We start from the raw sequence: 24843 nt of genomic DNA, 5'->3' as shown, positions 1-24843 counted from the left end.
AAAGAAGCCTCTAGCTCCTGTAAATTCTTAGCTTTTTTCCTGCTCTGGTTTCACACATTATTTGAAGCCTTCTTTGAAGGCCTTTGTGATCTGGCAGCCAATTACAGTTTGAGAGATTCTGTCAGAGAGATTCTATCTGACTAAATACCAGTAGGGATAGTTTGGGAATCACGTGTATGGCTGAATCTGATACACTGATTTCAGACCTCTGTGTGAGTGTTTGGGTTGGAATTTGTTCCCTGACCTGCTGTTTCTATTTACCACCATGACAATAACATTAGCTGCAAATAATAATAGTGGTGAGGTCATTAGGGCACTAAAATGTTCTTAGCACCAGCCGGTCATTCGGCTCTGTCAGTCATAGTCAGAGGTCCACTGGGAAAACAACAGCGTTGCTGTATTTTTATTCCCTAAACAACTGCTGAGATATTCAGAGGAAACAACATTCTGTGGCAGAAAAAAAAATATTTAAACGGTTTATAGATCCGATTTTAATGTTTATAGATCAATATGGATTTGTTTAGAAAGACCAGTATTGGTCGCAAGGGGGGGGGGGGGGGGGATAAGATGCCATGGCCACGAATTAAGAAATAGTCTACCAGTCAAAAGTTTTTGAACAGTAAGATGTTTTTTTTTTTTTTTAAGTCTCTTCGGCTCACCAAGCCTGTTTTTTTTGTTTACAAAGTATAGCAAAAAAGTAAAATTTTGAAGTATTTTTACTATTTAAAATAACAGTTTTCTATTTAAATATGTATATTAAAAAGTAATTTATTCCTGTGATTTCAAAGCTGAAATTTTAGCATCATTACTCCAGTCACATGATCCTTTAGAAATCATTATAATATTATTTTGAAAAAGGCTGAGTAGATTTTTTTCAGGTTTCTTTGATGAATAAAAAGTTCAGAAGAACTGCATTTATCTGCAATAGAATTATTTTGTAACATTATAAATGTCTTTATCATTGCTTTGATCAATTTAAAGCATCTTTGCTAAATGAAATTATTAATTTCTAAAATTTCTTTAAAAAAAAAAAAAAAAAAAACTTACTCCAAGCTTTTGAAGAGAATTCTTCAAAAACCATTAAAAATCTTACTGTTCAAAAACTATTGGCTGGTAGTGTATGTTTAGCTTAAAATGTTATTTGTTTGGGCGTGTGAGTATTTCTATTAGTATTCTACAACCAGAGCAGGAAAAAGTCACTTTCCTAGATTGTAGTGTTTTCCACAAGTGTGTGATCGTCATTTTCAAAGCCCAGAGTTTTTCCTATATTTATAGTACTACTATGAGGAGGGTCCAACAATCACCACCACGACCACCTCAGTGTCTCATGGTGTTGAGGTAAATGATCTACCCTGGTGAAACAGATCTGCGTCTCTTCCACATGCCATGGGGGCTATTCCATATTCCTTTCACATACTAGTCCAGTTTTTATTAATAGGATGTATCCAAATGGTACCGACATAAAGAGTGGATTATTAAACAAACTCCCTTGTTTAACAATTCATGTGTCAATGAAAGTATAATAATATGTCCAAAGTAATTTGTGAGTGTAGCACATTTATACAAAATAGCCCCCATGATTCAGAGCTATGCAAATGCCACAGCGCTAGTGATGACAGTGAGGGTGTGTTAATGGAGCTTTCTGTATGTGAATTAATGTGATGTTTATTGTAGTTTATGACTGTCTAAAGTTGTAGTATGTGGTAAAACTAATGCTTAATGTGCTTGGTTTGCCTGTACGAAAAATATATTTTCTCTAGTTTTTCTGCATGTTTTTTTTAACTCGCTACCAACAAAAGTTTTTGGACGATAAGATTTTTAATGTTTTAATGAAGTCTCTTCTGCTCACCAAGCCTGCATTTATTTGATCCAAAATAGAGCAAAAGTAGAAATATTGTGAAATATTTTACTGTTTAAAATAACTGCTTTCTATTTGAATATATTTTAAAGTTTATTCATTTATTCCTGTGATCAAAGCAACATTTTTAGCATCATTACTCCAGTCTTCAGTGTCACATGATCCTTCAGAAATCATTCTAATATGCTCATTTGCTGTTCAAGAAACATTTAATATTATTATTATTAATATTATCAATATATTTAAAACAGTTGAGTAAATTTTTTTTAGGATTCTTTAATGAATAGAAAGATCCAAAGATCAGCATTCATCTGAAATTAAAAAGCTTTTGTAACATTATACACTATACCAATCAAAGGCTTGGAGACAGTCGAATTTTTATTTATTTATTTATTGAGGGGGGAAAATAATTAATAATAATAATAATAAATACTTTTATTTAGCAAAGATGCTTTAAACTGATCAAAAGTGATGATCAAAAAACATTTATAATGTTACTAAAGATTTCTGTTTAGAATAAACTCTACTCAGCTGATTTTAACATAATAATAATAATAATAATAATAAATGTTTATTATCAAAATCAAAGCAGATCAGAATATTAGAATGATTTCTAAAGGATCATGTGACTGGATTACTTATGCTAAAAATTCAGCTTTAAAATCACAGGAATAAATTATATAAAATATATTAAAATAGAAAACAGTTATTTTAAACATGTTACTGTTTTTGTTTTGTTTGTTTGTTTGTTTTGTTTTTTTGGATCAAATAAATGCAGGCCTGGTTAGCAGAAAAGACTTCTTTAAAAACTATTAAAAATCTTACTGTCCAAAAACGTTGAACTGGTAGTTTACATGTTAATGCAAAAACTAATACTAGCCAATACTAATTTACTGACCTGTCGATGAAATATCAAGTTTTCTAAACTTTTTCACTCATTTGTCATAAAAATAATAATTTGCATGTAAAACAAATGAAATACCATTTGCAGAGGACATTGAAGGTAAGTGCCGGACAACTGGATTCTGAAAATGAAATTGAAATCGTTGCACCATTTCTGTTTAGGTGTGAATCAGTATAGGCTAAATTAAATTGTACAGAATCATGCTGCTTGATTGCTTATTATATTCGAAAATAAAGTGTTTTTGTCCCTAAAAAGGTAAATCGATCTGTAAATTGAAAGATGTTATAGATGTTTGTCTAAACCATGTGCATCTGTCTTAAATGTTGATTGTTGTTTTTCAAGCCTGGACCTGGTGGCCTTCCCAGGCGCACAGTTAGGAGGAAGGCGAAGGTGGACACCTCCAAGTTCATGACTCCTTACCTGGCACACAGCCAGAAGATGCTTGACCAGTACAGCCATGTAAGCACATAAAAAAATATTTTGTGTTAATAATACAATAGTACAAGTTTCCTAGACTGCTGTTTTGTTCTTATTTCATTTAAATTTATTGGACCACCACTGTTAATGATCCCAAATGATACTCATGACTGTGAATTGAATTATTAAAGTGAGACAACGTCATGTCTGCAGGCCACAGTTTGAGAACTCTTGAACTAAAACCAGATATGTGACCCTGGACCATAAAACCAGTCATAAGTAGCATGAGTATTTATAGCAATTGTAGCAAAAATGATTGATTTTTCTTTTATGGCAAAAATCATTAGGATATTAAGTAAAGATCGTGTTCCATTAAGATATTTTGAGAATTTCCAACCATAAATATAGCAAAATGTCATTTTTGTTTGGTAATATGCATTGCTGAGAACGTCATTTAGACAACTTTAAAAGCGTTTTTTAGTATTTAGATTTTTTAAATTTTTTTATTGACCTTTATGACTGGTTTTGGGGTCCAAGGTGACATATTAGGTAGAAGTCAGATTCACATGATTGTTCAAATGTTTGAAGCCAGTAAGATTTTTTAAAGAAATAAATACTTTTATTCACCTAGAATGCCTTAAATTAAAAAATGAGTCTTATCTTGACTGCTCTATAATGCAAACTCAATTGTATGTTTTTTGTAGAATAAATACAGGGAGGCATACGAAAAATCAAAGGGGCAGCCCTATGCCATTTCGGCTGATACACCTGAGATGATTCGCATCAAGAAGGCCCAGGAGCAGCTCAGTGAGGTTTGTACTCTTGATGGATCGTGTTTGTTTTCAATCTGTCAGAAAACAGTTTGCTTTATTTTTATGCTCATGTGGGCTGTTTTAACTGATGCTTTTTAGTTTAGCTTTCCTAATAAGCAACAATCAGATACTTTTCAATGTTGTAAATTTAACTGACAGTGAATTTTTTTTTTGTAACCCAGGTGAAATACCGTATGGAAGGACTGAAGGCAAAAACCACCAGCCTTTATGATGGTGAGGCTCGTGAGATTGGCCATGTGAAGCACGTCTCTGAGCTCATCAGCAAAGTAAGTGTGTCACGACTGACTACCCAACTTGTGTAATCCTGATTCCTTTATTTGTGTTTGTTATTGTCATAACATAAGTTCTTTACATATGCCTTTTCCAGGTTCTGTACAGGCAAAAATGGGATGAGACCAAGGATAAGTACTTGCTCCCTCCCGATGCCCCTGAGTTGGTTCTTGCTGTGAAGAATGCAGCAAATTACAGCAAGGTAGACCGACCTCTGATTCCTGTCTTAATAGTAGATAAGCAATAAAGTGATTTTTATACTGGTATTATACTGCACTTACACTGTCATTCCTTTCAGAAACTGTACACAGAGGCATGGGATGAAGATAAAACCATGTACTATCCATACAGTGACAGCCCAGAGCTGCGCAGGGTGGCCAAGGCCCAAGAAGTCCTCAGTGATGTGAGTAAACTTGTGATATTTAACTGAGTAACTTAAAAAATGGTAAAACAATTATCATTTAATTTGTTGTCATCCAGCAATTTGGGAAAACACAGTTAAAATTAGTAAAAATAAATTTTCTTGTTAAAATTATTTAATTGAATACATTTTTTTAAATTATTATTTTATTTATTTAAGCACATTGCTTGTATATGTTAGAATGGTAATCTCCACTTAAAACTGATTGTGCAGACCAAACCGTAGGTCGAAGAGACTTGAAACTTAGAGGGATGGTAGCACTCACATCGTCAACTACGTCACTGAGACTTGCCCCAATCAGCCTGAAAGAGCTCAAAGCTCGTCGTTGGAATTTCTTTGGCTCATGCCTTAGATTTGGTTGTGAACTTTTTGTGACATTTTGGATTTTTTGAAAAACATACTTTTGCAAACTAGTCCTAGGTTTTTCACCTCTTCGGAATTAAACCAGTGCAGAAATTTTCTCTGGAGACTGAATATCAATAATTATCAAAAAAAACAAAAAAAACTTTCGACTCACCATTGCAAATGGATGGCAAAACGTTCGAAAGGGGCAGGGCCACTTTTAGTAATATCTCCTGAATGGAATGAGATAATCTCTGCCAAACACTCATGTAAAAACTCAATCTGAGGTCACAGTACAAAAAAGCTTGGCCACTTGGTGGCGCTATAAGATAGGATAAAAAAAATGCTATATCTACAAAACCATTTTTTCTATCAAAATGAAAATCTTGGTCCAAAGTGCCACAAGTGTCTATAAGAACACTTTTTAAAAAACATGGCCACCATTGACCGATAAGGTTTGAGCACCTATTAGACAAGGTTAACTGAGGCCGGTCAGAATTAAACGTGTTGGGCCTGTTTGACTCACTGCCCCAAAGATCTGTGAGAAATTTGAAAGAAATCGGCCACTGGGGGGCGATATTGCGTTTTTCAAGAGCGTAAACGATTTTACATTGCGTGGTTTTTCTCACATACATACACGCAATATTCGTATAACATGACAGAACTCCTCATTCCGGACAACTTTACCTCTAAAACCACTGCTGTCAATCAAATTGTTTGTTAAATGATTGAGAAGATGTAAAGAAAAAAAAACTACTTTTGTAAACTATTCCTAGGTTTTTCACTCAATCTGGCAAAAAACAACAACAACAACAACAACAAAAACACTGCAGTACCTTTCTCTGGACTCTTTAGGTCAAGAAGTATCAAACAATTTTGAAATTTACCCTTTGATAAATTTTCCCCAAATCCTATAAAGCCTAAAGGAAAACTCAAAACTTCATGAAACATGGTGAGCAGATGCGACAGGTGATTCTGAACAAGCATGGAAAGTTTCAAGGAGACTGGACCACAGCTGGCACTATAACAGTCATAAATGTTAAAAAAATTATATTTCTAAATAAATTACCTGGATTTGCCAAAAATGCTTTTTTAAATGATTGATTTAGGTGGTTACAGGCTTGCTAAATAATGTCTTTTTTCATATGTGCTTAAATACCTTAAAGTGCTTGAACCCCGGTAATGGTTGCTTGCAGCTTTATTTTTATTTTACTTTATTTTATTGTATTATCCCTGTTAAAAATACTGTTACATCTAGTCTTATTGCATTTGAAACTGCCCTTGTCTCAAAAACTTGTTGTGCTTCACCTTCAACAGATTGTTTACAAGAAGGGTCATAATGAGCGCAAGGCAAAGTACACATCTCTGGCTGATCCCCCAGAGGTGGAACTGGCCAAGAGAAACTTCACCAATCGTAGTAATGTAAGACTTCTCATATTTGTGTGCCTTTTGAATCAATTTCCATTTTCCTGAAGTGTTAATAAAAGGTCCTTGTTTTAGTTTCCATCTGGTTTAGTCTACAGTATTACATTTAAATATCTTCTGTCACTGCAAAAATATATTGTGCTTGCTAAAATAGTCTTTGGGAATGAAATGTAAGCCATGGAATAATAAAAAACACTTTAATTCTTCACAGCTTAAATATCATGAGGATTACAACAAGAACGTCAAGGGCAAATGGTGTGAAACCCCCTACTTTGATATCGCTGTTGCTAGAATGGCTATGGACAACATCAGTGATGTAAGTGCATGAAACCCAGCATGCTGATAGAAAAGTTCAAATAAATGCATTTATCAAAGTGAAACATGTACATTATTAACATACAAAATTCTTAATATTAAAGTGTGACACTTTGATTTCTTTGCAGAAAAAATATACGTCTGATTTTGAAGATATGAAAGACCAAATTTATTTTATGCAAACAGACACACCAACATACGCTTCCAACAAAAAGGCTTGTGAAGCTGCAAGTACGGTAAGTTTTGGGAATTTATTTATACTCTTTTATTTTTCCCTTAATTTTCCCTCACACATATAGTGGAGTTTGTAAATCTGAAACCGCACAAAAATCTATTTTCTTTCATTTAAATTAAGACATAAGCATCAAAATGTAAAACAAATGTAAAAAACAAACTAGCTTTAAAACATTGTTATTCATGCATTGCCTCCTAATTAAAAATAAAAGTGAGGTAGTTCTTACCGGTAGACACACTTTTTTATACATCTTCTCTCATTGTATGGAAACGACCTTCCTGTGACAACACTTTAAACAGATCATGAGTCAATCCAGAGATTCACATGTCTGATCTGGTTATCTTTGTTGATCCCTGCATACTAATTACATTGCTTGCATTGCCTGCATTACAAGAGAGGACATGAAAAAACAAAGGATTAGATCCTGAGTATTTTTACGCACAGTAGCTATGAAAGAAACCAGGGTTGAAATTTTAATTTGTTTAGTGTTGTCTTTAAGAAAAGCTTTTTCTCAGTGCTAAATAATCTCTTAGAACCAATGACTCGTATTAGTTTTACAACCATTTGTCATTTAATATATGCTTTTTCCCACCTCAACAGGTCAAATATAAGAAGGACTATGAGAAAACGAAAGCAACATCCGATTACAACGTTCTCCCTGCTACAGAGAACCCCCTTCTCAGACAGCTGAGATACGCAGGCACCATCTTGAGTGATGTACGTATGTTAATCCAGATCTTAATCATTATAGTGGTCTGCTTTGACAGGAATGTTTATGGTCTAAGAGGTTTTCACTAAGGTTGTCCATAATAAATATTGCCACAAGGCAGCTGAAATAAATTATTTAGGGAAATACAAATACTGGCAACATTGACAAAACAAAATATGTTACAGTGTTACAGTTCAAATAGATTTTTAGCAATTGTCGGTGTCATAGTGTTAATGTGTAAATGATGTTGTGGATTATAGCGTCATAATTCAGTAAGTGTGAATATGCAGCTCATTTAAAATGATCACATCTCATTAGAGATGATAATTGGATGGGATTGTATCTGTGTGGCCGCTTGTTGGCACATACATTAAACCAAAAGGATCCTAAAAAGTTCAAAATGAGTATTATGAAGCAAGGTGTTATTTTGAGAATTCAACAATTCTGTCTTGAAATCTCTAATATCTGACTCATTTCTGACATGTCTTTCTCTTGCCTTTTCCAGAAAGTATATAAAGCTAGTTATGAGAAATCCCGGGGATTCAGCATCAATTACTGCAACACTCCCAAATTCAAGATGGACAGTGTATTGAAGAAGTTCAGTGATGTGAGTGAGGATTTCATAATTGGCTACAAACATCTGCTATTTCTGCATATCTCAAGTTTATATTCTTCTCTTTCCTCAGATCCGTTATAAAGAAAAGTATGAAAATGAGGTGAAGGGTCATTATGTTGGTAGCTATGAAGATGTATTTACAGTTCACTGCCAGAAGATGGAAGAAATGAAGAATGATGTAAGTTGCCCTAATACCCTGCGTATATTTTCATCTTCTTGATTTAAAAAAAGTATTTGCATATTCACACTTGCTTTCTTTGTTTTTTAAAAGCAAATGTACAAAGCTGATTATGAGGACATGAAGTCAAGGTGTTTCTTCCCTCAAACTGTTACACCTGAATATGAAGCTGCTAGGAAGCTTCAACAATGTCAAGATGTAAGTATATATACACATATATATATTAAGTGGGGTGTGTGCACAACCCAACATGAGGTGATTTTGTGTGTGCTTCTCTTTGCAGAAAGTTTATCGTCAACATCCAGACAAGGTGAAGTTCACACAGGTGACAGACTCACCTGTTCTGGTGCAAGCTGCCATCAACGCCAAACAGCTGAGCGATGTACGTAAAAAGCTTTAATTATTATGCCTAAATAAAATAAAAAACACAGAAACAGTAAACATTATACCAGGTGGTTCATGAACCTTGTCAAATGTTGCCCTAGAAAAATCCCTGCATTCATTATTAGAGCACAGTTGTCATCTCAGTACGGCTGACAATAGAGTGAATCCCTAGACATATTATTAGAGCTGTTGTTCATGCTATTTCAAGTAAGTCTCAAAGCTTCATAGACAGCTAAAGCCAATCCTTTTGAAAGCCAAGGAGCCATCTAGTGGTGTTCATTGAGCTTGTCCTGCTTCTCTGAACACCACAATCATGGAGCATTAAGAAAATATGGGGAAATTTACTAGGGCAATATGTTTTAATATGTATATATAAACATGATATATAAGACTAGCCATTATAATTATACATTTGATGTAGAATATATTATCATTGTCATTTTTTCTCCTTTTTACAGCTCAACTACAAGGAAAAGTATGAGAAGGAGAAGTTCAAGTGTTACCTCCCTCCTGATTATCCTTTCTTCATTCAGTCTAGAGTTAATGCGTATAACCTTAGTGATGTGAGTACATTCCATCTTCATTCATAGCAGTGCATTGATCTGAAACCTGATCATAATGCTGTTTTTTTCTATTTATTGTTCACAGACGTGTTACAAGTTTGAATGGGAAAAAACAAAAGCAAAGAAATTTGAGGTGAAAGGAGATGCCATTTCAATCCTGGCAGCCCGTGCTCACACTAACATTGCCAGCGATGTAAGTAAATGGGATATTTGGGTTGTTTACCTGACAGTGTGTGAATTTTCAGGTACTTTTTACACTGGCTTTAATTTTAGGTGAAATACAAGAAGGAATATGAGAAGAACAGAGGACAGATGATTGGTGCGCTCAGCATCAATGATGACCCCAAGATCATGCATTCAGTACATGTTGCTAAAATCCAAAGTGAGGTATGGATCAGCTAGTGCATTACTGATAACTTGTATAGCTACGCAATCCTCGAGTTTTTTTTTTGTACTAATTTTTGATCCTCTGAATATTTTTGAACAGCGTGAGTACAAGAAAGACTATGAGAAGTTGAAGACCAAGTACCATACTACACTGGACATGATGCTTGTGACACTTGCTAAGAAATCTCAGGCCATTGCCAGCATGACTGGCTATAAGAAAATCCCAAACCGTTACCTCATGCCTTATGACAGCATTTCACTGGACCAGGCAAAGAAGGCCAATATTCTTCAGAGTGATGTAAGGACTCCTGCTGCTCTAGAAAAAGTCGAATAAGCACAGGCTGACAAGTTCTCTGTTGACTAAAGTATTTCCTTTTAAAACATGAAGTTTAAATAGCCAGTAGCCTGTAGCTGTGAACCATGCAAACCATGCTATTCTAGTCCAAAGTTTTAGATCATATTTAGATTTATGCATTTAGCTGTCTTTCTCCATGCCTGACTGCCTGATGTTCTTTTATATTGTAATAAATAAATAGTCAGAGGTGGGTGGTATCAGAGTGAGGAGATATTGTTATTCTTGTATATTTAAGAATATACTGGAATACATAATTTTAAAGTGCAGGAAAATACAGAATTTTAGAGTGCATGATGAGTCATCAATATTTTAGGCCTATTCTGGTCCTGAAAGAAAAAGATACAGAATATTTCAGGCATATATCTGCTAAAAGATCATACTCCAGGTTACAGATGGCCTCTCCATTCTAAAAAAACTTGGGCTCAGTTCACTTCTGGGGGCAGCCGTGGTCTGGGGGCAGCCGTGGCCTAATGGTTAGAGAGTCGGACTTGTAACCCAAAGGTTGCAGGTTCGAGTCTCAGGTCCGGCAGGGATTGTAGGTGGGGGGAGTGAATGTACAGCACTCTCTCCACCCTCAATACCACGGCTGAGGTGAGTCCCTTGAGCAAGGCACCGATCCCCCACCTGCTCCCCGGGCGCCGCAGCAATGGCTGCCCACTGCTCCGGGTGTGTGTTCACGGTGTGTGTGTGTTCACTACTGTGTGTGTGCACTTGGATGGGTTAAATGCAGAGCACAAATTCCTAGTATGGGTCACCATACTTGGCCTCCCTTCACCTCCTTTCCTTTCCTTCCTTTCCTTCCAGAATGAAAATTTCCTGCTAATTTACTCATCCCAATGTCATCTAAGATGTTCATGTCTTTCTTTCTTCAGTTGCAAAGAAATTAAGTTTTTTGAAGAAAACATTCAAGGAATTTTCTACATTTAGTGGACTTCAGTGGTGGTCAATGGGTTGAAGGTCCAAATTGCAGTTTAAGTTCAGCTTCAGAGGGCTCTACTCGATCTCAGCCTAGGAAAAAGGGTCTTATCTAGCAAATCAATCAGTCATTTTCTAAAAAAAAATTCTTTACTTTTTAACCACAAATGCTTGTCTTGCACTAGCTTCTATCTTCACGCATTGCGTAATCATGTTGGAAAAGTCACGCGCGGGTTAGTTCTTTATCTGTGTACTTCGGTTTAAAGAGGTAAGGTAGAGCGGAAAACTGCATCTCAATTTCTCCAACTTCAAAATCATCCGACATCGTTGTTTTACCTTTTTTGTAAAGGGCATTTGACTTTCTTTGCATGTTCGCTTTGTAAACTGGGTTGGTACTTCCGTCTATGCCATGCATGTGTGGTTACGTAATGTGTGAGGTCAAGCTAGTGCAAAACCAGCATTTATGGATAAAAAGTATAGAAATTGATACATTCAAAAATACAGAAAAAAAACTGCTACTTGGGTGTAAACATCCATGGATTTATATTTTTCTTAGAAAATGACTGATTGTTTTGTTAGATAAGACCCTTATTCCTCAGCTGGGATTGTGTAGAGCCCTTTGAAGCTGCGTTGAAACTGCAATTTGGACCTTTAACCTATTAGCTCCCATTGAAGTCCACTATATGGAGAAAAATCCTGGAATGTTTTCATTAAAAACCTTTTTTTTTTCCGACAAAAGAAAGAAATACATTAACATCTTGGATGACATGGCAGTAAGTAAATTATCAGGAAATTTTCATTCTGGAAGTAAACTAATCCTTAAATGTGCACACTATTCTATTTCAGATGCATTTGGAGTTATTTTCTAAAATAGGTTTTTAGTTATGTTTATGAACATGAACCAAGCCCATAATACAAAAGCTGATCAATTATGCCTTTAATTTTGTGTTACTGATTTTTCTGTCATTTGTAACCACAGAACGAATACAAGTCTGACTACAATAACTATGTCAAAGGAACGCCTTGGGTGCCTTACGGCTCCATGGATGTTGAGAAATCCAAGAAAGCAGGGGACATCTTAAACGAGGTATGACACTTCATGTTTTACCCATATACAGTAAAGAATTCTATTGTCATCAATAACACAGCTAAATATTTCTTTCTTTCTCTTACTTAGAAAAAATACAGGCAGCATCCAGACACAGTACCTTTTACTGCTATCGATGACCACCCTCTCCAGCTGCAGGCTAAAGTCAACCAGATGATGAGAAGTGATGTAAGCAAAAGCACCTACTGTAGTCAAACATGGTTAAATGTTCCTCTGAATAAATACTAAACCAGCACATTTATGTAATCTAAATATTTTTTCCTCTATAGCTCCACTATAAGAAAGGTCTGGATAAAATCCATAATAAATACTCCCTGCCTCCTGATGTCCCAGAGTTCATTCAGGCCAGGTGTAATGCCTACAACATGAGCAATGTAAGTGAAAATTCCCTGTGTTTTATGGTATTTGGCATGTTGATTTTTGCATAGTTGTTGACTCTGTATATCTATTGCATCTCTGATTTTCAGAAATACTATAAGCTTGAATGGCTGAAGACTATTGCAAAGGGCTACGATTTGAGGCCTGATGCCATCCCTGTACAAGCTGCGAAGGCAGCAAGACATGCTGCTAGTGATGTAAGTGATCCTTTCTGTAAGTCCATAAATGAGACCAATGGATGGAAAACAGCAGTGTGGAATAGAACTTAAATATACGGTTGATGCCTCACAGGTTCAGTATAAGAAGAAGTATATGAAGGAGAGAGGCCACCATGTTGGCTTCCGTAGCCTCCGTGACGACCCCTTGCTGGTGCACTACATGGAGGTGGCTAAGATGCAGAGCGAGAGGAACTACAAGAAGGATTACCACAAGATGAAGCTGAAGTACCACACCCCTGTGGACATGTTGAGTGTTGTGCAGGCCAAAAACGCCTCAAAGGTTCAGACATACACAGGATACAAGCAGCAAATCCATCATTACACCCTGCTGCCTGATGCCATGAACCTGGCGTTAGCTCGCTCCATGAACATCAGCTCCAGTGATGTAAGAACCATTTAATCATCTTAAACTCTGAATGTTACTCTGTAATCTAAATTTACAAAAATCAAAAGCATCATACTTTTTTCTTAACACTGATCATACAGACCACATACAGTACAGTTCAAAAGTTTGGGGTTAGTAAGTAAGAATATTCAACAAGAATGCATTATTTTGATCAGAAGTGACAGTAAAAGCATTTATAATGTTACAAAAACTCTTTCTATTCATTAAAGTATCCCAAAAACAATGTATTGCACTTTCTGTGAGCAGCATTAGTAGATATTTCAGCATTGGTAATAATAAGACATTTTCTTGAGTACCAAATCCACTTCTTAGAATGATTTCTGAAAGATCATGTGACACTGAAGAAAAATGGCTGCTGAAAATTTAGTTTTGCCATCACAGGAATAAATTGTATTTCTGTGAATGTGTTAACATAAATGTGTTGTTTAATTCCAAAAGGTCCAGTATAAACAGGATTATGAGAACTACGTGAAGGGCACTGGCTGGATCCCCATTGGTTCTCTTGATGTTGAGAAGGCAAAGACTGCTGGTGCAGCTCTCAATGAGAAGAAGTACAGGCAGCACCCAGACACCATCAAGTTCACCAGCGTTCTGGACACCCCAGTTATGGAACAAGCCAAACTGAATGCACAGCAGCTAAGCGATGTGAGGGAGAAATGCATGATTTTGTGTTGGTGTCCATGAGGAGTGTGCATAATGAAGGTTAATGTGTTTTGTTAATGTTTTACTTTCTGATTCATGTCAATTTTCTTTCCAGAGGCTGTATAAAGCCAGTGGTGAGAAGTTCATGCACACTTACCATCTCCCTGCTGACGCACCAGAACTTCTACAAGCCAAGTACAACGCTGTCAATTTCAGCAAGGTGAGAATGCTGCATACCTTATACTGTTAACTTAAAAAGCTTATACGGTCAGCTGAAAGCTTGTGTTTTCCTTTGCCTTTGCAGACATACTATACCTACGCACACAAGCAGGATCTTCTGAAAGGACATCACATGAAGCATGATGCCATTTCTGTTGTCGCTGCGAAATCCTCTAGGGATATTGCCAGTGATGTAAGCAAGCATACATTGAATTTATTTATATTTAATATGTTTGAGTGCTGTGTTTGAGTGTTGTGTTCTTTTTTGTTTATAGTACAAGTATAAGCTTGCATATCAGAAGGCTAGAGGCCACCACGTTGGCATACGTAGCCTCCAGGACGACCCCTTGCTGGTGCACTACATGCAGGTGGCTAAAATGCAGAGCGAGAGGAACTACAAGAAGGATTACCACAAGATGAAGCTGAAGTACCACACCCCTGTGGACATGTTGAGTGTTGTGCAGGCCAAAAACGCCTCAAAGGTTCAGACGTATACAGGATACAAGCAGCATTTCCATCATTACAGCCTGCTGTCTGATGCCATGCACATTGGGCTGGCTCGCAACATGATGGAGATCCAGAGTGATGTAAGATAATAAGGCAATGACGATACTTAAACCTAGAATGGTTGCTGTTTTGACAAAACGATTAACCGGTCACTTTTTATCTCTTCAGAATTTGTACAAATCAGATTTCAACAACATCTTCAAAGGAGCAGGCTGGGTTCCCATAGGTTCTATAGATGTTGAGAAGGTCAAGGCTGCCAATAAAGCCCGTGATGAGAGGTCATACAGAATTCACCCCAGCACATTGAAATTTACCAGTCTAACAGATCAGATGAACATGGTTTTGGCCATGAGCAACACAAAACTACAGAATAAAGTAAGAGTACTTCAATAATTTCTTATGAATGATAACCAGAATGATGATCTTGAATTGACTAATGGGTTATTGTTTGCTTTTCATTCCATTTAGGCTGCCTATAAAGCCTCTGGAGAGAAATTTATGCACACCTACAATCTACCAGCTGATGCCCCAGAGTTCCTGCAGGCTAAGTATAATGCCCAGACTGTGAGTAAGGTAAGTACAAAAGCAAATAAAATCTAAATTAAATAAAAGAGAAACACTTTTCTGTAGAGTTCTATGTGTTAACATTAGTTCATTGTTAGTTCAGGTTAACTGTTGCATTGTGTACTCTTATTCTTTAGTCACGCTACAAGGCACAGTGGCTTGTGGACATCGCCAAAGGCTATGACATGAAGGCTGATGCTATTCCCATTCTTGCTGCTAAACAAGGAAGACACATTGCCAGCAATGTAAGTGTAAAATGTATCTTGCATTAAAATGCTGAAGGATCTGTTCAGCAGTACCACAGAATAAATAAATAAACAAATATAATTTGCAATTGCATTATGAAATCAGTGGACTGATTAGAATTCACTGTTCTTTGATCACAGTATCAATACAAAAAAGCATATGAGAAGGCAAGAGGCCACCATGTTGGCTTCCGTAACCTCCGTGACGATCCCTTGCTGGTGCACTACATGGATGTGGCTAAAATGCAGAGCGAGAGGAACTACAAAAAGGATTATCACAAGATGAAGCTGAAGTATCATACCCCTGTAGACATGTTGAGTGTTTTGCAGGCCAAAAATGCCTCAAAGGTTCAAACAAATGCAGGATACAAGCAACACTTCCATCATTACTCCCTGCTGCCTGATGCCATGAACCTGGCGTTAGCTCGCTCCATGAACATCAGCTCCAGTGATGTAAGTCCACCCTTTTTCAGATTCACACATCCCACCATGGGATTAACAAAGGATTCAACACTACATTTGTTGTCTACCAGGTTGAGTACAAGAGTGAGTACAACGCCACCATGAAGGGTGTGGGTTGGGTGCCCATTGGTTCACTAGGTGTAGAGACCGCAAAGATTGGAGGAAAGATCCTGAGTGAACACAACTACCGCACTCATCCTTCCAACTTCAAGTTCCACAAACTTATGGACTCAATGGACATCGCTTTGGCTAGCGCCAATAATAAGATCATGGACAAGGCAAGTCTGGATTCAGTGTATTTTCATTGGTTTGACTGGTCTAAGTGGTCAGTCTCTGAAAATGTAAATGCTTTTGGTTGCAGCAATCCTACCATGCTGCCTGGGAAAAGGACAAGCTCAAGGTTCATGTGATGCCTGACAGTCCTGAAATTGTCCTGGCCAAGGTCAATTCATTGAACATGAGCCAGGTAAGACTAACTATTGCCTTCATTCAAACGATTCTAATTAATAATCAAAAGCAAAAAAGTCCGGTGGCATATATTCCATTGCCTTTCTATGTATTTTCAGAAACTCTACAAAGCTGGCCTTGAGGAAATGTATAAGAAGGGCTATGATCTCAAACCAGATGCTATTTCGATTGTGGCTGCCAAAGCCGGCAGGAATATTGCTAGCAATGTAAGTGTCCTGTCATCCCACCAATTGTCGTCTTAGTACTTTCAATTAAATGTTTGCAAAATCATTCATGTGTTGGCATGACAGTGTGATCTTTTCTGATAAATCCATGTTTCTGTCATGATAGTACAAGTACAAGCTGGCATATGAGAAGGCAAGAGGCCACCATGTTGGCTTCCGTAGCCTCCGTGACGACCCCTTGCTGGTGCACTACATGGAAGTGGCTAAGATGCAAAGCGAGAGGAACTACAAGAAGGATTATAACAAGATGAAGCTGAAGTACCACACTCCTGTGGACATGTTGAGTGTTGTGCAGGCTAAAAACGCCTCAAAGGTTCAGACAAATGCGGGATACAAGCAGCATTTCCATCATTACAACCTGCTGCCTGATGCCATGAACCTGGCGTTAGCTCGCTCCATGAACATCAGCTCCAGTGATGTAAGTCCATCTTCTTTTAGATCCACACAACCCATATGGAGGGGGTAGATCATAACCTGTGGAACTGAAGTATTGACGTTCCAAAGGATTCAACATTATATTTGTTGTCTCCTAGGTTGAATACAAGAGTGAGTACAACGCCATCATGAAGGGTGTAGGTTGGGTGCCCATTGGTTCCCTTGGTGTAGAGACCGCAAAGCTTGGAGGAAAGATCCTGAGTGACCACAACTACCGCACTCACCCCTCCAACTACAAGTTCCACAAACTTATGGACTCTATGGACCTTACATTGGCTGCTGCCAACAATAAAATCATGGATAAGGTACACTTTTTAATTAACTTATATAGTAATGATCCATCATTTCTGAGATTTATGTGCATCTAATCTAATTTATAGAATTTAAGTGGATTATTTGGCTGGTCAGATCAATAAATAATATTTTGAATGTGTTTTATTATAGCAAGCATACACAGACGCATGGAACAAGGACAAGACAAAGATCCATATCATGCCTGACAGTCCGGAAATTCTTCTCGCAAAGGTTAATGCAATCAACATGAGCGAGGTAAGTGTACTCTGTGTATTTGCAGAATCTTCACAATTTTTACTAGAATGTTTTAATCAGAAATACTTTTAAACAAAATATTCCCAGCTTTTTCTCCACCAATGATCATTGTTCTCAGAGCAGAATCAGAAATTGTTGATTTAAATAAAACACTCGTCACTTACTGATGTAACAATGTAACTTTTGAAAAGAGTCAATGAAAAATCCCCTGTTTCCTGTAGCCATTTTATAAAATCAGTGTTGTAACTTGTGCTTGAAACATGTTTTAACTACAGAAAGCCTACAAAGCAGGACTGGAAGCCCTGAAGAAGAAAGGTTATGACCTCAAAGCAGATGCTGTATCAGTGATTGCTGCCAGGACCTCCACAAACATTGCCAGTGATGTGAGTTACTTAGATCAAATGTTTCTCTCACTAGTGTAATCCAAATATTACCCTTTCTGACCTCTACAAATGCTTCTCATTATAGTACAAGTACAAAAAGGAGTACAATAAAGCAAAAGGTCATCACATTGGCTTCCGTAGCATCCAGGATGACCCCTTGCTGGTGCACTACATGGAGGTGGCTAGAATACAGAGTGATAAGCTATACAAGAAGGATTACCAGAAAGCCAAGCTGAAGTACCATTCCCCTGTGGACATGCTGAGTGTTGTTCATGCTAAGCAGGCTACGGCTGCTCAAACCTTTGCTGGATACAGGCAGATCCTTACACACTATAAAGTTCTTCCTGATGCCATGAACCTACAGCTAGCCCGCAACATGCAGACAATCGCAAGTGATGTGAGTGTTTATTATGTATTTCTATAAAATGCTGGGGATTTTTTCGATTTGATTTTACATGGTGAATTTGATGGCACCCTCTCTAATTCTGCAGAACATCTACAAATCTGAGTATAACAATTACATCAAAGGAGTTGGATGGATTCCCATTGGATCCCTGGATGTGGAGAAAGCGAAGACCGCTAGCCGGATAGGCAGTGAGAAACTATACCGCACACATCCCAGTAACTTCAAGTTCACCAAAGACATTGATTCCATGGATCTAGTCCTAGCTTCGGCCAACAATGAAATCAAAAACAAGGTGAAAATTAAAACCATTTGACTTGACACTGTGCTTTGCTTTTGATTATCTATGTTTCAGAACAATTTAAAATGGACCCATTTATTCTTCCTTCAGCAAAAGTATACTGCAGCCTGGGATCAGGACAAAACCAAGATTCACATTATGCCAGATTCGATGGAAGTGGCTCTTGCTCGTCAAAATAAAGTTACCTACAGTGAGGTTAGTGATGTCGCCCGATTCATGACAACAGCAATTGACATTAAGTCACAGTATTTAAATATTTTTTCTTATTCTTCTTTAGAAACAATACAGACTTGCCAATGAACAAGCAAAGAAAAAGGGTTATGATCTACGTGCTGATGCCATACCAATTCAAGCTGCAAAAGCATCATGTGCTATTGCTAGTAATGTAAGTTTTTTTCCCCTTATTGGACCCAGAATGTGAATACTGAGTACTTATCAGATTGTAATGGATGTTTTAATGGACTTTTCACAGTACAAGTACAAGGCCGGTTATCGCAAGCAAGTTGGCCATCACATTGGAGCCCGCAGCGTCCAGGATGATCCTCTGCTCATGCTGGCCTTGAACTCTGCTAGGATTGCTAGTGATGCTCTCTACAAGAAAGACTTTAACAAGTCTAAGACCAAGTTCAACCTTCCAGTGGACATGATATCTTTTGAGCTGGCCAAGAAGAACCAGATCCAGGTCAATGATGCCAACTACAGAACCTACCTGCATAACTGGACCTGCCTGCCCGACTCCAATGATGTTGTCCAGGCCAGACAAGTCTATGACATCCAGAGTGACGTAAGTCTGATTTTACCATTTTTTTTGGTGGCTCATTTTTATGAGGCTTGTAAGCACTCTTTTCACACTCTTTTCTGCTCTTAGGCGGTGTACAAGGCAGATCTGAAATGGCTTCAAGGTCTCGGATGGGTTCCCATTGGTTCACTTGATGTTGAGAAAGCAAAAAAGGCTGGTGAAGTCCTAAGTGAACAGAAGTATCGTCAGCACCCAAGCAACTTCAAGTTCACCCTGACAACTGAAGACATGCCACTGGTCTTGGCCAAAGCCAATAATGAAATTATGAACAAGGTATTTTCACAATTACCTAGACTCATATGGAAAATGTCTAAAGTGTTGTTTGTGACTTCAGTTTTGATGCTTAATTCTCTCTTCATTCTGGCAGTCAAAATATGTTGAAGCTTGGAACAATGATAAAACAAAGATTCACATCATGCCAGACGCAATGGATGTGCTTCTTGCAAAGCAAAACAAAATCAACTATAGTGAGGTAAGTATATCAAATTAAGAGTTGAGTATTCAGTTTTATATCAGAGTATTATTTTTTGGTTTCAAGTCAACAAAAGATAAATGATATTCTGCTGTTGCCAAGTTTGTTTAAATATTATGTTATGTTCATCAGAAACAATATAAACTTGCCAATGAACTGGCCAAGAAGAAGGGTTATGATTTGCGCAATGATGCCGTATCTATCATCGCAGCCAAAGCCTCCAGGGACATTGCTAGTGATGTAAGTACAACAAACTGATAAGTCAATATATGGCACATATAATATATACTGTCATTTGCTATACTTAGAATATTATGTTTCTTTGCAGTACAAGTACAAGGCTGGTTATCGTAAGCAAGTTGGTCATCACATTGGAGCCCGCAGCGTCCAGGATGATCCTTTGCTCATGCTGGCTTTGAACTCAGCTAGGATTGCTAGTGATGCTCTCTACAAGAAGGACTTCAACAAGTCCAAGACCAAGTTCCACCTCCCAGTGGACATGATATCTTTTGAGTTGGCCAAGAAGAACCAGATCCAGGTCAATGATGCCAACTACAGAACCTACCTGCACAACTGGACCTGCCTGCCTGACTCCAATGATGTTGTTCAGGCCAGACAAACCTATGACCTCCAGAGTGATGTACGTGAGATCCAGATTCTGTTAAGCAATATTCATTTATGCATTTTTGGATCTTCATGCAATTGACTTTCCGTTTTATTTTTCAGTTTGTAGCTATTATGTCTTCCTAATGTTGAGAAAGAGATCAAGCTACAGAAATACTGATGAATAAACTGTATGGAGTCACTAACAGGTATTCTTTCTATATATATGTCCACTTAGGCTGTTTACAAGGCTGATCTGAAATGGCTTCAAGGTCTTGGATGGGTCCCCATTGGTTCGCTTGATGTTGAGAAAGCGAAAAAGGCTGGAGAAGTTCTGAATGAAAGGAAATACCGCCAACACCCAAGCAACTTCAAATACACCATGACAACTCAAGACATGCCAATGGTCTTGGCTAAAGCCAACAATGATGTTATGAACAAGGTAACTTCTGAACTGATAAAAATATGCAATTTCCTCATTTATTTCACAGTTATTGTGTGGTTGTGATTTTTTACATTTTATATTCCTATTTGACAGCAACAATATGTTGATGCATGGAACAAAGACAAGACAAAGATCCATGTTATGCCAGATGCTATGGACATTGTACTTGCAAAACATAACAAAGCCAACTACAGTCTAGTAAGTATGACACAACATCAGCCTCTTGATGGTGCATAATAGATGTTCTTGGTTAATAATTTATGTATATATTCTACTTTTTCATTTTTTATAATAAATAAAATAACTATATTTAAATGTTTTTTTTAAGAAATTATACAAGCTTGCAAACGAGGAAGCTAAAAAGAAGGGCTATGACATGCGAAATGATGCCATCTCTATCAAAGCAGCCAAGGCCTCCAGGGACATTGCCAGTGATGTGAGTGTTTTGAGTTATACCATCTGAAAGTGAACAAAACATTCCATAGAACTAATTTACAGTATGCCTTAAACCACTGTTTCTCTTAAACAGTACAAGTACAAGACTGGTTACCGTAAGCAAGTTGGTCATCACATTGGAGCCCGTAGCATCCAGGATGATCCTCTGCTCATGCTGGCTTTGAACTCAGCTAGGATTGCTAGTGATGCTCTCTACAAGAAAGACTTCAACAAGTCCAAGACCAAGTTCCACCTCCCAGCCGACCTGCTGTCTCTTGAGCTGGCCAAGAAATGCCAGATCCAGGTCAATGATGCCAACTACAGAACCTACTTGCATAACTGGACCTGCTTGCCTGACTCCAATGACGTTGTCCAGGCCAGACAAGTCTATGACCTCCAGAGTGATGTAAGTATGTTACATGTAGAGATGCTACATTTAGAGGCATATCATTTCATTGCCTAATGGTAATTTGTATCCCATGTTTGTTCTCAGGCGGTCTACAAAGCTGATTTGAAATGGCTTCAAGGTCTCGGATGGGTTCCCATTGGTTCGATTGATGTTGAGAAAGTGAAAAAGGCTGGAGATATCCTGAATGAAAGAAAGTACCGTCAGCACCCCAGCAACTTCAAGTTCACTTGCACAACTGAAGACATGCCTCTGGTTTTGGCGAAAAACAATGCCAACGTCATGAACAAGGTAGCCTGCTTTGATCAACAGCATATCTTCTCTTTTCCAATGTAATATGATAAGACACTTTCCATATATATTTCTTTTTATTTTTCCTTACACTATAGAAAACCTATGTGGAAGCTTGGGAAAAGGATAAGACCAAGATCCACATCATGCCAGATACAATGGAGATTTTGCTTGCTAAACAGAACAAAGTTAACTACAGTGTGGTGAGTCATTAATTTTAAGTCTCGAATTGAAGAAGAGATGTTATATTTGTTTTTCCTCAGATTTCCTTTTCTACTTAATCCTATTCCAGAAACAATATAAGCTTGCCAATGAGGAGGCCAAAAAGAAAGGCTATGACATGCGTGGTGATGCCATTTCTATTAAAGCAGCTAAAGCCTCTCGGGATATCATCAGTGATGTGAGTGCTCTCTTTCTTTGTTCTTCATTCATAGTCTTATAGTTCATGGTCCAGAGTGTGTTATCTTATTGTTCTTTAATCTTTTAACTGTAGTATAAGTACAAGACTGGTTATCGTAAGCAAGTTGGTCATCACATTGGAGCCCGCTGTGTCCAAGATGATCCTCTGCTCATGCTGGCTTTGAACTCAGCTAGGATTGCTAGCGATGCTCTCTACAAGAAGGACTTCAACAAGTCTAAGACCAAGTTCCACCTCCCTGTGGACATGTTAGCTTTTGAGTTGGCCAAGAAGAACCAGATCCAGGTCAATGATGCCAACTACAGAACCTACCTGCACAACTGGACCTGCCTGCCCGACTCCAGTGATGTTGTTAAGGCCAGACAAGTCTATGACCTCCAGAGTGACGTAAGTCTGTTGAAAGCACTCTTGACTTTTATTGTTTCTTTTTACTGTCAAATGTCAAATTTTTCATTATTTTTTTGGATGATCATTTAGGCGGTGTACAAGGCTGATCTGAAATGGCTTCAAGGAATCGGATGGGTTCCCATTGGTTCGGTTGATGTTGAGAAAGCGAAAAAGGCTGGAGAAATCCTGAGTGAAAGGAAGTACCGCCAGCACCCCTGCAACTTCAAGTTCACCCTGACAACTGAAGACATGCCACTAGTTTTAGCTAAAAGTAATGCTACTACTAATAACAAGGTAAATCTGCTCACTAGGTTTCTCAACTAAAGAACCCTCACGAATAGCTTAAAGATTTAAATATCTGTTGTCTAATTGTATTCAACTCTTACAGAAACTTTACACTGAAGCCTGGGACAATGCTAAAACCAAAATCCACGTTATGCCTGATTGTATGGAAGTTCTGTTGGCAAAGCAGAACAATTTAAATTACAGCGAGGTATGTAAATGTCTTAAAATGTGTAATTTTTTCTCCTAAAAGCTCTTTAACATTGTTGTAATAAGTCTTGTTTTCCAATTTTAGAAACGTTATAAACTTGCCAATGAAGAATCTAAGAAGAAGGGCTATGATTTGCGCAGTGATGCTGTTGCTATCAAAGCAGCTAAGGCATCCAGGGATATTGTCAGTGATGTGAGTACTTATTAGAATATAATTTGTCAAACACATACTGTGCAAAATTATCTTCTAAAACCCTTGTAAAATTCTTTTTAGTACAAGTACAAGACTGGTTATCGTAAGCAAGTTGGCCATCACATTGGAGCCCGCTGTGTCCAAGATGATCCGTTGATCATGCTAGCCTTGAACTCAGCTAAGATTGCTAGTGATGCTCTCTACAAGAAGGACTTCAACAAGTCTAAAACCAAGTACAACCTCCCAGCGGACATGTTGTCTCTTGAGCTGGCCAAGAAATGCCAGATCCAGGTCAATGATGCCAACTACAGAACCTATCTCCACAACTGGACCTGCCTGCCTGACTCCAATGACGTCGTCCAGGCCAGAAAAATCTATGACCTCCGTAGCGATGTACGTCTGTCAAATTAAAGTGTCATTTAAATGTTTTTAAATGATTTTTAATTTAATATTTACTGTATAGATCTGCAAAATCACATTTCGTCTCCACCTCAGGCTGTGTACAAAGCAGACATGGAGTTTATGACTGGTGTAGGATGGGTGCCGATTGGCTCGCTTGATGTCCTGAAAGCAAAGAAAGCAGCTGAGATCCTCAGTGAGCGACTCTACAGACAGACACCAGACAAATTTAAATATACACAAGACATGCAGTCCATGCCTTTGGTGCTTGCCAAGGCCAATGCCCAAGTTATGGATCAGGTTAGTAGAATAAAAAAGTCAAATGATTAGAATCCAACTAAACAAAATTGAGAACAATTTAGTCACAATATCAATTACTACATGAAGTTTAATATGTTTTGGTTTGTATAAATTATTCTTTTCATGTTATTTTTGATTAATTGCAGAATGTTTTCATTTTCACAGTATTAAAACTGTCACTATTTTTTTTCTTTCTATTTTAGCGTCAGTATCATGCAGCATGGGAGAGTGACAAGACCAAGATCCATATCCCTGCTGATACCCCAGAGATTGTGCTCTCAAGTGCTAATGCATTGAACAACAGTAGGGTAGGTATCACTTCTAAACTATTGTTTTTTTTATTCATTATATAATTTGTTTTAGTTGTTAAACTACACATCTCAAATTCACGCATTTTGTTTGATTTACAAAAATTAGTCCTATTCATTATTTCACCTAAAGTAGACCTATTATGCCCCTTTTTACAATATGTAATATAAGTCTGCGGTGTCCCCAGAATGTGTCTGTGAAGTTTCAGCTCAAAATACCCCACAGATAATGTATTACATTTTGAAAATGCCTATT

General features: G+C 37.6%; 1 protein-coding gene across 1 annotated transcript in view; it reads left to right on the top strand.

Annotated features, from left to right (window-relative positions):
* The window catches only part of LOC141340123 (nebulin-like), a 126529-nt gene that overhangs the window by 1907 nt on the left and 99779 nt on the right, over window positions 1-24843 (top strand). The window contains exons 2-61 of the mRNA XM_073845053.1: window positions 3105-3221; window positions 3884-3991; window positions 4174-4278; window positions 4380-4484; window positions 4581-4685; window positions 6363-6467; window positions 6682-6786; window positions 6914-7021; window positions 7621-7737; window positions 8235-8336; window positions 8416-8523; window positions 8617-8721; window positions 8807-8905; window positions 9366-9470; window positions 9556-9663; window positions 9744-9857; window positions 9958-10155; window positions 12107-12214; window positions 12305-12403; window positions 12505-12609; window positions 12703-12810; window positions 12905-13216; window positions 13676-13882; window positions 13995-14099; window positions 14184-14291; window positions 14374-14685; window positions 14774-14980; window positions 15074-15178; window positions 15307-15414; window positions 15556-15867; window positions 15948-16154; window positions 16238-16342; window positions 16443-16550; window positions 16675-16986; window positions 17102-17308; window positions 17448-17552; window positions 17828-17935; window positions 18021-18332; window positions 18427-18633; window positions 18730-18834; window positions 18917-19024; window positions 19112-19423; window positions 19508-19711; window positions 19806-19910; window positions 20043-20150; window positions 20239-20550; window positions 20752-20955; window positions 21052-21156; window positions 21287-21394; window positions 21488-21799; window positions 21887-22090; window positions 22189-22293; window positions 22383-22490; window positions 22584-22895; window positions 22986-23189; window positions 23284-23388; window positions 23473-23580; window positions 23662-23973; window positions 24076-24279; window positions 24483-24587. Coding sequence (XP_073701154.1) covers window positions 3105-3221; window positions 3884-3991; window positions 4174-4278; window positions 4380-4484; window positions 4581-4685; window positions 6363-6467; window positions 6682-6786; window positions 6914-7021; window positions 7621-7737; window positions 8235-8336; window positions 8416-8523; window positions 8617-8721; window positions 8807-8905; window positions 9366-9470; window positions 9556-9663; window positions 9744-9857; window positions 9958-10155; window positions 12107-12214; window positions 12305-12403; window positions 12505-12609; window positions 12703-12810; window positions 12905-13216; window positions 13676-13882; window positions 13995-14099; window positions 14184-14291; window positions 14374-14685; window positions 14774-14980; window positions 15074-15178; window positions 15307-15414; window positions 15556-15867; window positions 15948-16154; window positions 16238-16342; window positions 16443-16550; window positions 16675-16986; window positions 17102-17308; window positions 17448-17552; window positions 17828-17935; window positions 18021-18332; window positions 18427-18633; window positions 18730-18834; window positions 18917-19024; window positions 19112-19423; window positions 19508-19711; window positions 19806-19910; window positions 20043-20150; window positions 20239-20550; window positions 20752-20955; window positions 21052-21156; window positions 21287-21394; window positions 21488-21799; window positions 21887-22090; window positions 22189-22293; window positions 22383-22490; window positions 22584-22895; window positions 22986-23189; window positions 23284-23388; window positions 23473-23580; window positions 23662-23973; window positions 24076-24279; window positions 24483-24587 — 9531 coding nt within the window. The remainder of the gene's footprint in view (window positions 1-3104; window positions 3222-3883; window positions 3992-4173; window positions 4279-4379; window positions 4485-4580; window positions 4686-6362; window positions 6468-6681; window positions 6787-6913; window positions 7022-7620; window positions 7738-8234; window positions 8337-8415; window positions 8524-8616; window positions 8722-8806; window positions 8906-9365; window positions 9471-9555; window positions 9664-9743; window positions 9858-9957; window positions 10156-12106; window positions 12215-12304; window positions 12404-12504; window positions 12610-12702; window positions 12811-12904; window positions 13217-13675; window positions 13883-13994; window positions 14100-14183; window positions 14292-14373; window positions 14686-14773; window positions 14981-15073; window positions 15179-15306; window positions 15415-15555; window positions 15868-15947; window positions 16155-16237; window positions 16343-16442; window positions 16551-16674; window positions 16987-17101; window positions 17309-17447; window positions 17553-17827; window positions 17936-18020; window positions 18333-18426; window positions 18634-18729; window positions 18835-18916; window positions 19025-19111; window positions 19424-19507; window positions 19712-19805; window positions 19911-20042; window positions 20151-20238; window positions 20551-20751; window positions 20956-21051; window positions 21157-21286; window positions 21395-21487; window positions 21800-21886; window positions 22091-22188; window positions 22294-22382; window positions 22491-22583; window positions 22896-22985; window positions 23190-23283; window positions 23389-23472; window positions 23581-23661; window positions 23974-24075; window positions 24280-24482; window positions 24588-24843) is intronic.

The sequence above is a fragment of the Garra rufa genome, chromosome 8 (assembly GCF_049309525.1).
Source record: "Garra rufa chromosome 8, GarRuf1.0, whole genome shotgun sequence".
Classification (NCBI taxonomy): Eukaryota; Metazoa; Chordata; class Actinopteri; order Cypriniformes; family Cyprinidae; genus Garra; species Garra rufa.
This window is presented reverse-complemented; position numbering and strand designations above follow the sequence as displayed.